The 13,321-nt window shown below is 46.1% G+C and overlaps 1 protein-coding gene across 1 annotated transcript in view; it reads left to right on the top strand.

Moving 5' to 3' along the window:
• The window catches only part of LOC147701920 (germ cell-specific gene 1-like protein), a 111,354-nt gene extending 99,592 nt beyond the window's left edge, over positions 1 to 11,762 (top strand). The window contains exon 5 of the mRNA XM_086928725.1: positions 11,462 to 11,762. Coding sequence (XP_086784851.1) covers positions 11,462 to 11,762 — 301 coding nt within the window. The remainder of the gene's footprint in view (positions 1 to 11,461) is intronic.
• Positions 11,763 to 13,321: the final 1,559 nt, after the last annotated feature.

Here is a 13,321-nt window from a genome sequence, read left to right as displayed (position 1 = left end):
CAAGTGGAAAAGATGGATAGCCAACTTCTTATACCAAATGTAATCCATACGAAGCGCAGTATACGGTTCCAACCTCTGATCTTCTATATCAACACCACCCATGTGCCTATTGTAGTCTAAAATGCACACAGGTTTGCTCGCTTCAGCAACCTGACCACAAACAGTCACAGGTGAAGTGCTTTCATCATGGATGGAAGTCAGCATGTAAACATCTCTCCTGTCTGAAAACGTCACTATTTGAAGTTCCTCACTACGCACTGCACTGCACTGTCCCTGCACAAGCTTTTGACAAACAAGTTCTTTTGGGAAACCTTTATGGTTAGAGCAGATTGTGCCACAAGCAACAGTGTCCACTTTGGCCAAGTACCAGAACAACTGCACACCAGTGTAGTAGTTATGTACATATGAATGGTGATCTTTGTTACAAAGTCCTCTACCAAGTTCCCACACAATTTTCTCAGTCACTCCAAACCAATCAGGGGGGTTAATCCTGGAATCCTTACAAGTGTACACCCTGAAATTAGAGACATATCCAGTACTACTTTCACACAGCATATACATCTTAATTCCATAGCGTGCTCTCTTACTAGGAATGTTTGCCTAAAAACCAAGTGGCCCTTGAACAAGACCAAAGACTCATGCACTGCTGTTTCTTTCCCTGGAGCATAGATCTCAGAAAATCGATCTACATCGTCCGTAAACAACTGAAACAAAATCATCGGCAAAAAGTTTTCAATGTTCACACTACACCCTAGAACACAAGTAAAGTCTGTCAATGCTGGCTGCACCATGCCTGTGGCAACCCAGAGGTCAGCACTTCCAATGGGAAGCCTTGCAGCCCCAGGCTGCTGCCCAGATGCCTCTTGCTGCACTATCGACACCTCAATGTCCTCCTCTAAAACAGGCCCTTCATCCACACTAAGAGTAGCTTCATCCACTCTGAGAGTAGCTATATCATCTGATGATTCCTCGTAAACAGAAAACTAACTGCCTGAATCTTCCACTCTCTCCTCTGCCTCAGATGCAGAGCCAGTCTCTGAACCATGGTCAGAGGAAGACTCAAAAAGCATACCAACAACCTGCTGAGCAGTAATCCTATGGATAGTCATTATCCTTACTAAGAAAGGAGACTGCACACAAGTCAACAACAACCAACACTGCGTAAAATAAATAAGTACAAAAATGGGTGCCTTTATCAAAGGATCTATATACTCAAAAACGATATGATCCACTTGCAAGAGACAGCTACACTCACCAGCACCTACTCTGCAGAGGCACTGCAAAAAACAACAATATCCCACTAGAAAGATAAAAAGAAAACCAATTACAAGCAACAAAATACCCATCAAGCCCAAATGCAAAATGTGTTCCACACTGAATAAAACAGAAGCTAAACATTCAGCTATTATTACACCATTTACAAAAATACATCCATGCAGGGAAATGAAACTAATTTAAAGTAAATAGTACAAAAAATGTTTTCTTACCAAACACATGCAGCTACACACACTGCAGAACCACCAGTGACTAAACCGCAACCTGGAACATCAGTCAAAAGCCTCAAACTAAAATAAAAAGGAGAAGTAACACATTACAATTGCAATTCACAAGAAATAAAACAATTAACAATACAACACCCTATGTCACTGCTCAAATGGCCAATCTACCACCAAGGGGGACAGAAAAACAGCCAATAGTAAATAATAACTAATGCCCCATCCCATTGGTGCAACAGTTACCCAAAGGGCCACGCTGAAACATATATATATGTACATCCCTGGTGCAAGTGGGTAGCTGGGTCTTTACATAGGGCTGACCAATCTGCTGGTGGCAGATTGGCCTAAACAATGGGTCAAACTGCCCCCAGGGGAAGCAGAAAACAGCCACAACTGTCCCAAAAAAATGAGGTGCGATTTTTGCCCAAGGGATCACCCCCAATCCTAATTTAAATATTCCCTGGCTCTAGCGGGTTTTTCTGCCACACCCTGGGGGCAGAAAGGCCAAAAAACCCGGCCGATCTTTCCCCGGGGTGCAGAAAATGTATTGGTAAATTTTACTCCCATGCCCAACGGGTCGCTTCCATTAACAAAAACAAAAAAACAATCACTGCATTCCGTGATTGTTGCTGTTTTCTGCCCCCCCAGAAGCAAATGGCTTCCAGTGCGTCTGGCTGCTCCTGATAACGTTGGCGCGCCATATGGGCGCTGATGTCATGGGATTGCCTGGGGTGAGTCGGGGTGGCAGCGGAAACTCTTCCGCTGCCATGCTATCCACCTTTGTGGGGGCTAGATGGGCTGCCCATAGGGGGAGCACCAGCGCTTCCCTGAAGGGTGGGTGCCATGAAGGAGAGGTTCCGTCATGAGCACACGCCCACCGTGGCTCATGACGGTACCGCTCCGTCATGAGCACCGAAGGGGTTAACTGGGGCTCTGTGTTGGTTTGTCCATCCAATTCCGGCACAGCTCTCATTCTATTTATTAGAAAAAATATCACAAGAGCTACGTTGGCACTAGCCCTTCGGAACAAAGCAACCTCGACTACAGCATTAGAGGTCTAGGAATCTACTCACAAAGAATCACAGCAGTAATGAATAAACGATGCTGGGAGTGCTGCTACTGTCCCGGTTTGCCCGCCTGTTCTCCGGCCGCTACGCCACACCACGCCTCGCGGCCCCCGCTCCGCGGGGGCCGCTCGCAGGCGTAAGACACTGTTGGGGACTTTTGCCACCTGGATTATCGTGCATTGGAGCACCAACGAGCCCTCAGGACCTGCCCATCCACACACGAAGGCCTGAGGCGGGACTGTGAGGACCAGCGTGCTGAGCGGCGCTGAGCGGCCGCAGCTGGTCCTCTTCCCGCCCCCTCCATCTGTTAAAGCCTTCACGGATTGCGAGCTGCCTGGGTGTTCTCTCCTAACCTTGCTGGGAGTGCTGCTACTGTCCCGGTTTGCCCGCCTGATCTCCGGCCGCTACGCCACACCACGCCTCGCGGCCCCCGCTCCGCGGGAGCCGCTCGCAGGCGTAAGACACTGTTGGGGACTTTTGCCACCTGGATTATCGTGCATTGGAGCACCAACGAGCCCTCAGGACCTGCCCATCCACACACGAAGGCCTGAGGCGGGACTGCGAGGACCAGCGTGCTGAGCGGCGCTGATCGGCCGCAGCTGGTCCTCTTCCCGCCCCCTCCATCTGTTAAAGCCTTCACGGATTGCGAGCTGCCTGGGTGTTCTCTCCTAACTTTGCTGGGAGTGCTGCTACTGTCCCAGTTTGCCCGCCTGTTCTCCGGCCGCTACGCCACACCACGCCTCGCGAGCCCCGCTCCGCGGGAGCCGCTCGCAGGCGTAAGACACTGTTGGGGACTTTTGCCACCTGGATTATCGTGCATTGGAGCACCAACGAGCCCTCAGGACCTGCCCATCCACACACGAAGGCCTGAGGCGGGACTGCGAGGACCAGCGTGCTGAGCGGCGCTGATCGGCCGCAGCTGGTCCTCTTCCCGACCCCCTCCATCTGTTAAAGCCTTCACGGATTGCGAGCTGCCTGGGTGTTCTCTCCTAACCTTGCTGGGAGTGCTGCTACTGTCCCGGTTTGCCCGCCTGTTCTCCGGCCGCTACGCCACACCACGCCTCGCGGCCCCCGCTCCGCGGGAGCCGCTCGCAGGCGTAAGACACTGTTGGGGACTTTTGCCACCTGGATTATCGTGCATTGGAGCACCAACGAGCCCTCAGGACCTGCCCATCCACACACGAAGGCCTGAGGCGGGACTGCGAGGACCAGCGTGCTGAGCGGCGCTGATCGGCCGCAGCTGGTCCTCTTCCCGCCCCCTTAACCTGCCCCTCACATTGATAAACTGAGACAGCAACGCGCACGCGGGGCTAAGGCCGGGGCGAAGACCGGGCAAAGAGCGGGCCGTTTGAGGCCGTTCGAGGTCAAAGAGGTCTAGGCTGGGCCACGTCCCTTGGCTGCACGGCTGTCCTTTTCATGCGAGTTAGCGTTTTCTTATCTGTGATTTAGCTCCCCACCGTTCATTATGTGTACACGAGCCACACGCAGCAAAACTGCTAGGGGACTCAGTAGACCGAGTGGGAGCCTGGATGACTTTTTAACAAAGACCAATCTGGCCATTGACGCCGAAATTAACAAAATGTAACACAGGGTCTCCCTGGAACTTGATGCTGCTCGTAAATTGTCCTTAAACATTGCTTCCTCGAAGAAATCCTCACTAGGCAACTTTGCTTTAGCACTTACCCCTGAGCGCACAGCAGGCCCCCGTCCCTTGCTCACACTGGCAGAAATACACCACTGCCCATCCCTGCCTCCATGCGACCAAGTGGAGGATCTTCCACCAAATCCTCTGGAGGAAGTTGCGCCACCCAACCTTGTGGTTGGTGCTAGCTCACAGGTAAAGAGCAAATCGCCTAGGGCTGTTACAAAGGCTAATAAAAATGCTAAAAAAATGGCGCTTCAGCAAAAGAAAAGCCTGGCTAGGTCTGCATTCGCCCGTAAAAAGGCCAAAATTGCGAGAGCCCAGTTTTTTAATTGCCGACGCCAATTAGGAGCCTCAGCCCCTGGGGAACCAAATTATAAAACCTGCAAAGAGTTGCCTGCTAGTGCTGCTGCCCATGTTTTGGAGGGAGCTGTGAATGTTCAACAGGTAGAATGTCTTCTTGGCTCGAGTAAAGATGGGGCAAGGGAGGGAAGATTGAGTGGGGTTGAGTGGGACAAGAGGGGTGATGAGGAATTTGTACAAACTGTTTGGGATACACTCAAGAAGTTACTTGCCCCCTTGGAACTCAAACTTTCCAGAATGGAAAACCATCTGCTTGAGATGGACAGGACAATCGTTACACTGGCCAGTCTTAGTCTCAAGCAGATGGAAGCTAGATTTTCACAGGGAGAGGTTCTACCCCCACAACCTTTAGAAGCAGATGCATCTGATGCTCCTTCCTTGGGACCCAAACCTGTACCTGTACCTAAACCTCGCACGAAAATAGGGAATAATACCATTCCCATCCCAAATGTTAGGGCTGGCCCTCCTAAAGAGTCCTCAGCGCCACTCAAACCAAAGCATACTGCCTCTCGCGCTGGGGCTGACTCACATTCCCAGCAGAATACTGCACATCCAAAACCTGTGCCTTTAGCTGATCAGCAACCCAACCAGCTATCCCTCAATACCCAGCCACCTCTTGAACCTAGCAGACCCAACTTCCGTGGTGGCTATATCGATTTACCACCGGAAGCTACTCCTTATGTCCTTGTATTGGCTGGTGTACCCACTCTTGATCCTCTAGTAAAAGAGGACCACTGGTCCATTAAAAACAAGGTAATACACTGGCTTAATACAAACAGACAGCTCCCAAGCCACCAAAGAAGCCGTGTACTCATGGTGCGAAGAGTACCATGGGTCGGACCGAGCCACAAATCCATCATGGGCGACTGCATAGTGGTGACCTTTGCTGACCCTCACACTGCACAGCACCTCTGTTCAAGGGCCCCTTGCGAAGATGACCATACAGTTGTTGTCAGACCTCTCACTTTCTTTTACCCCCCTAGAAATCAGCATAGGACGGGTGGGACTTGGACATCAATTCAAAAGTCCAGGAATAGGGGTTTTAGGAATGGGTGATCAAGCCAGAAAGCCTGGTGGCAGGGTGCTCCTACGTCTAATATGTTCGGTTGCCTAGAGGAGGTTGACTGACTCGGGGGGGAGAACCCAAAAAGGAAGATGGCAGACCCTACTACGTACACCACGAAAGGTTCTAGTGTGGCTTGTCCAACGTTACCAGTAGATCAAGAAATAACACTTGTTAATGCCCCTAATTCCCTCCCGGCCGAGGTAGGAATCTTAGCTAAGCCTGTAACCCCTTGCATTAGTACCCCTGCCAATGAAATCAAAATAGCATCCTGGAATATAGCAGGTTTACGGGGTCGCCTGGAAAATGATGATTGGGTAGATTACATCTCATCCCACAACATCATCCTTTTCCAGGAAACCTGGTCAGTTGCCCCATTATTTAGACTTGGCTATCTAAACTTCTATAAACCGGCAATACAGGGCACAAAGGGCCGGGCTTCAGGTGGTCTCACCATATGGATAAAAAGCAGCTTGGGATTCACCGCTAGAGAAATAGTGGGGACGAATCCTGATCTTCTTTGCATATCCTTAAGCAGGGAGAACTGCACGGATATAATTCTTATTAATATCTATGCCAGAGGATGTCAGGGTGGTAGAAAACAACCGATCGTTAATGATCTGGAAGCCCTTCTAAATGAGCACAAAAGCGACCAGCTCATAATAGTGGCTGGTGACTTGAACTGCTCATTTGAACCCATCCTGAACCTTGCCGAGGATGTTGGCTTAGAAGAAGATTCCACATGGAATATTCCCCCGCTATCAATTACTAAGGGCGTTAGGGGAACAGAGGCCGCTCTTAACTGGCTTGGGCTCTGCCTGGAATGGGGACTCCGAGCAGTGAATGGTTGCAGTATTTCTGATAAGGAGGGGAAGCCAACCTTTGACAATGGATCTTGCGCAAGTCGCATTGACTACATACTAATTAATATCGAATCTTGGGCCTCAGTAACTGACATGACAATAGATACCAGGCCAGAGAGCGATCACAATCCTCTCTCACTATCACTCAAGGTCCCGGGACTAGGGCCACTCCAGGTGGAATCAGACTGTCTTACATCTGACCTCGTCTTGTGTGACAACAGAAGACAGGTCAAATGGTCTAGAGTGATAGCTGACCCAGAGCTTGTCAGTCAGATAGAAGAATTGGTCCTACACACCAAAGATAAGATGATGGCACCCTCCCCCAATGACATGCCTAAGTCTCACAATGTTGACCTTCATGAGGCATGTTTTGCGGCTATCAAGGAACTTCTCACCAGGCCATGCCGGAAACAGAAGGTAAAGCAACCCAAAGGCTGGTATAACAAAAATTGCAGAGAAGCCCATGGAATCCTTATTGCTGCGGTTAAATCTAGAAATACTCCAGATATTAGGGTAGCGAGACAGGTTTACAAACGCACTATCTGGGAAGCAAAAAGGGACTGGGATGACTCCTATTGGCTTGATCTTCTCCATGCATGCGAGACTTCCAACCAAACTAAGTTCTGGGAGATAGTCAGGTGGGGTAGGGGTACGGATTCACTATCCCCTGAAAACCATGTCTCTGCAGCAGATTGGGTTAAATTCTTTTCTGCCCAATTTATTAACCAAAATGTCCCCCAGTTGGCAGAAGGGCCTCTAACAGGGACCATATTAGCCTCGCATGGGGATAAACTTATTTTTAGTATTTCAGACACTGAACATGCACTAGGTTCCATTCAGTCTGGGAAAGCACCAGGTATTGATGCTGTACCAGCTGACCTTTTTAAATTGAACTTAGATCTGTGGGTCCCATATATAACAACTTTAGCAAATTCCATTGCAGCCGGGGAAAGGATACCGCAGTCCTGGAAAGGGGCTGAGATAATCCCGGTCTTTAAGAAAGGGGATCGATCTTTACCTAAAAATTATCGCCCCATTAGCCTGATCGATACCATTCAGAAAGTGGTATCACGAATGGCCCTAGCTAGAATACAGGGGTGGATGGAGCAAAACAACATACTCTCCCCCATGCAGGCAGGGTTCAGATCAGGCACCAGTACCCTTGACCAGGTGTTTCGTCTTACCATGATCTACTGGCAGGTGGTTCTTTTGGGTGGTGGTGTCATCTACGCTGCTTTCGTCGACCTTAGGTCGGCATTTGACCTGGTTCCCAGGGCTAAACTTTGGGACGCCCTGAGAGACATGGAATTTCCTCCAGAACTACTAGATCTGGTTAGGCGTCTTCATGAGGATAACTTTGCACGCGTAAGATGGGGCAAACAGGGACAGGTGACCGCTAGCTTCCCTGTCGAACGTGGTGTCCGGCAGGGTTGTGTGCTGGCCCCTACCTTGTTTCTCCTGTTTATCAACCGGGTGGTGGCATTCTTTAAAGACACTAACACTGATGCTCCTACCCTGGGGGGGTCAAAGTATCCCATGTTAATATTCGCCGACGACACCCTGCTCCTTTCACGGACTCGAAGCGGCCTACAGGCTGCTTTAAATAGATTTTCTGAATTTTGTGCAATAAATGACCTCCAGATCAACGCTGATAAAACCAAATTTATGGTCTTTAACAAAAATAAACCCATCACCAGTTCATTTACATTAGAGGGTGTTCCAATAGAACAGGTTAAAGTCATGTCTTATTTGGGCGTGACTTTGGACCACCAACTTACTTGGAAACCCCAGCTGGAGGTGCTAACCCTTAAATTTGTTCGCCTTACAGGATGTCTGTTAAAGGAACAGAAAAAAACCTTGACAAAACGCATTTCACCCGCGTTAAAAATATATGAGGCCAAGGTGAATGCGGCTACCCTGTATGGAGCGGATATTTGGGGATACAAAGGTTTGTCGGCTCTTATCAGTGTTCAGAACAGGTTTTTTCGGAACGTAGTGGGGCTTCCCCAATCTTCCCCCATTACACCATTGCTTTTAGACTTAGGTTGTAGACGGCTGGATGAGATGGCACAGTACCGTCTTGTAGCTCTCTGGCGCCGCCTTTGGACGACCCAAGAACTTAGCCTATTTGCCCAAGAATTAGGTGAGGTTAGAGCACTGTGGGGTGCGCAGAAGATTCCATGGCTACGGGAAGTTAAACAAATACTATATTCTATGGGCCTCCCAGAGCTATGGCTACACCCCGAAAGTTCTAGCTTCCCTTCGAAAGTGGAATTTAAAGAACTATACTGGGCTGTTAAAAAATCTGTACTGGTCACTCTCTCCTCTGTTAACAACCTAACGGGACAGTTTCTAAAGCACAAGATAACCCCATTTCTTGAACCTTATTGGGACCTGATATGCAAAACACTTGATCGCAAACTTACCACCAGTTTCGGGTGGGAACGTTGCCGATCAAGTCATTTACTGCGAAGTGGGCAATAAACCAAAGCAACAAATGCCCCTTTTGTCCTGATCAGGTAGAAAGTCTAGGCCATATATTCTTTGCATGTCCTGTGTATCGATCACCTAGACTAAAATGGTTGAAACCAATCTGTAAAACACTCAACTGTGGAAGTAGTCACGCAGCCCTGCTCAAATTAAGAGACTCACGCACTGCTAAATCAGTGATTTGTATTGCAAAATTTTTGGGTTGGCTGTGGCTCATTCGTGCTAAGAAACAGTAAACCGCCTTTTTATCAGTTTTAATGTTTACATATTGCTGTACAAATTTTTTTTTTTTTTTATGTATTGGGGGATCTAATGTACAATCCAGTAAGTCTGAAAAATGTTTTTATATACATGTATTTGGTTGTCTTTTATGAATTTTTTTATTCGAAATAAAGACTAATTGAACTGAACTGATGACGATCATCCCTTCATGCTTTTGATTTTGTGTTCTGTATATTTCAAGTTTAAAACGGTTTTGCATAATTACTGTAGTAGCTTAAAACGTTTAGGTGAAACTTTATCATTTGCATTATGAGTGCTACAAAATTTGGAAATCGGATAGGGCTGCAATACACTAGCCTTCAATTCTAATTCACATCTTCAGTTTACTGTTCAGCATAAATGGGGCCGATAACGTGTGTTCAACCGCCTGGCCGCAGCCTGTGCCCTCCCCTTCTCCTGCCACATTGTGCTCTGCATTCCGCTGGCTGGCTCATGTCCAGGGATCGCTCTGATGGGCAGCTCGAGGGAGGGCTCTGTGGAGGTCCTGTGCTGTGCAGCAGAAAGGAGCTGAATTCATTGCAGCGCAAGACGTAGAGCATGATGGGAACATACAGGAAAGTTGTTCTAGCTATGATGAAATGTAGAAATTATATTGCTGGCTTTTTCTGCAGCTGAAATATTTGTCTGCTGAGACTCCTGTGCTATGCCCTGTGCTCAATGCATCCTATCTGTTGTGGAACCTACAGCTCACCAGTATAAGCAGGGAATTCTATCAATGTATATTCCCAGGCATGTATCCCAGCAAACCTTTGTATCGAAACATGGCACATATGTGGCCTAGCTCCTTATGATACATGAACATTAACATGACACAACGTTAATTTCAATTAAATCAAACATAACATGTCTTTCTACAAACCATATGCTCCTGAACATGTGTATTTAAGGTGCTTTTATATGGTATAAAAAAGAAAAGGGAGGCTTGGAGAAATAAAATATGTGCCTAGGATCACACATTTTACTCAAGGGTAAGCCAGAATTGGTCCCAAGATTTCTGCTTTTACATTTTGCAGTACAGACCTTGGGACCCTGTGGCTGCCTCGCTCATGCTGTGAAAGTTGGAAATAACTTTTTACAGTCTACCACTTTGAAAAGACACCAGCCACCACTGCTTTTCCTCTTTTTCCTCTCATTTCCTTAATTCGTTCCCCTTTGAAATGGATTTAAAAAAGAAAAAAAACATTGTCGAAAATGTCGTCTTTTTCATACAGTTTTACCTTCCAATTTGCAGCCCCGGGACATTGAAACAAAAGAAAGAACAAAAGATGTTCAAATAAGACAAATTGGCCGCAGAGTGGCGAGATTGGTTTTATTCATACCCAAACACATTAGCGCCCCTTTACAGAGTTTGCCAGGGAAGTGTTACTATCGGTCTTTTCTTTCTTTGAATACCACTGTTTTCCCCTTTGTTCTGTGAGGCGGCCTGTACAATATGGACACAATTGTACTTTCGATTCTGTAATTCCTAAATCGGCAGGAGGAAGCAGGCAGCAAATACAGCTGTACCACATCACGTAGTGACTTGCGTGCCTCCAGATGGCATCATTTTTTTCCTGTCTGACAGAGATCTTTTTTTGTGGCCAAAAAGATAAATATTGCACTCATCAGCTGATCTTGCGATAATTTTGCAAATAGCGAAAAGCTGAGGGTCTGCTTTATGCACTTTAATGACTAGCTGTTAAACGAGGGGGATTGTGGCTTATATCACAGCACTAGTGTACTTTACTTCGTTCGACTGTTTATGCTCAAGGTAAAGGATGCGCTTTTTACCATTGCTTACGATGCAGACCTATACATCAAATTGACTAAGGGTAACATTTTGTGAATGATTGTGATTTTTCACAATAAGGCCCTCTGTCACTACATTTTAATTTTATGTGCTGAGTAACAGATGTATTATCTTTACCGGAGATGATGATCTTATAATGATGTACTTGTCGTCTTGTAATCTGATCAATGATTTTTAATTTTTCTTAAATAATGAAGTGGAAAATGCTGAGGTCACTGGATCGCTTTATTCCAGAGGCCCTCGGTGTAATAAACGAAGGAGAATGTCTACATTTTTAATATATTTCCGGGAAACCTTTAGTTTCATTTGTATATGTGCTTTTGCAAGAAGAATATGTTTGCTCATATTCTAATGACATATGTGTAGCCGTTCAGTCTCTCGTTTCTCATCAGATTTTCTTTTTCAGCCTTGCCTGGGGATCCTTTACCTGCTGCATGGCCGCCTCTGTGACTACAATTAACAGATACACGAAAACCATTCTAGAATTCAAACACAAGAAGAGGAATCTCGAAAGAACCTTACACAGTAAACACAAGATGCCGGCACGTGCAGCTGCACAGCAGGTTTGGGATATGTATATTGGAACTGTCCACAGCACTACAGACAACTTGATGGACCTTCCTGTTAATGGACATAACACAAACAGCGCCTCAATGTTTGCAGAAGTGAATATGGTGACCAAAGCACCGTCGGAGGAATACTGCTAAGGGCACATGCAAAAGGTGTTTCATGACAGTGCATAATTACTGTACACATTTTGATAGCCAATGTTCAAATGTTACAGACAACAGTGGCTGTTGAACAGTTTTATAAAGACTGTTGTCATTTATAAAACCAAAAATAAGAGCAGTACTTGGTGTATTTAAAATAATACCAACTCCAAAGCAGTTTAATTGCACTACCACTGAGATTGCCTTCTTGGGGAGTGGTATTCCGATCAGAGCTTTACTTTACATTGGGTGTACCTCTGAGTACCTTTACCCTCCCTCTTGTATTCCCATTTATCAGATATATTGAACCATTAACCCTTATATGATCTCTCCGTAAAGGTGCATTGCAATTCACCTTCATATAAATCGTCTTATTGCTGAATTGACCTGGCATGAAGTCAGGCTTCTAGGGTGACACTGTGAGGTATGCATGTAAGTGCGACGAATAGAGTCAAAAGGCAGCGGAGCACTACACAGGGTCATAGATAAACATAAATTCAACGAGTGACAGGAAACGTATGTGGTTTGTTAATAGTTAATGCAGTCTGATATATTGTTCTTTAAAGAGGTGAGTCTTCAAAACTTTCCAAAATTTAGACCAGTATTGGGGCATTCCTGATAGATATCGGCTGTGGCTACAGATCCTGAATGCATAGATGGAAAGTCTGCTGCCTTGCACTTTCTTTTTCACATTTCTTAGTCGGCAGACTGATGGTGTTCTGGCTGCGGGTCTACCAAGAACAACCAAAGATGGTGAGCTTGTCTGCAAGATAAATGGCGGTGCTGGTTGTGAAAGGCTTTAAATTATGCAGCTGGTTTTGAAGATGGTATGTGCCAGCAAGGGAAGCCAATGGATTTTGATCAGAATGGGAGTGATGTGCTTGTATTTCTTCAGGCACTGGATGAGATATTCTGTAGCATGTAGGATGCCCGTAAGTAGAGCAAGTGTGGGGCCTTAAATATAAATAAAGTTCATAATGTTAATTAACTGCAGCTATGCAGAAAAACCTGTGTGTATGTGGGATTTATACAGTGCAAACCTAGCTAAAAAGGTAAAATAGTACTGTACAAGATCAAAGGCAAGCACACAGTCAACTAGTGATAGGAGATGTAGCTGGTTATTGGATTGTTACTGCATTGACCTGTAGTGTTCTTTAAAGAGGTGTGTCTTGATTTGTACAGTTTCATATGTGACATATCTATATTTTTGTGAAGTATGATCTTTTCTGTACCAATTTCCCTTTGGTGGGACAAAGGGAATAACGTGCATCTGACAAGAATCTTTTAATTAATCTTTTGCCTATTTTCTAATAATTTTCAAAGCATTCTCTCCCACGTGGGTACCAATGGGGTATGTATGTTTTGAAAATGTGAATGCATCAAAAAGATAATATCTATGGCATCCTTTGCCTTAGAAATTAGAGATATTGCACACGTCGTCAGTAGTTGCAGAATTTAAAGTTTTTCTAAGTGTTATGTCAAAGACTAGAAATTACTATTTATACCTTACTGGAGGTTCTAAAATGCAATGATTCCCTATACCGACTGGTCAGAAA

The sequence above is a fragment of the Lissotriton vulgaris genome, chromosome 7, assembly GCF_964263255.1.
Source record: "Lissotriton vulgaris chromosome 7, aLisVul1.2, whole genome shotgun sequence".
NCBI lineage: Eukaryota > Metazoa > Chordata > Amphibia > Caudata > Salamandridae > Lissotriton > Lissotriton vulgaris.
Note: the sequence above shows the minus strand (reverse complement) of the source record. Positions and strands in the feature narration are given on the sequence as shown.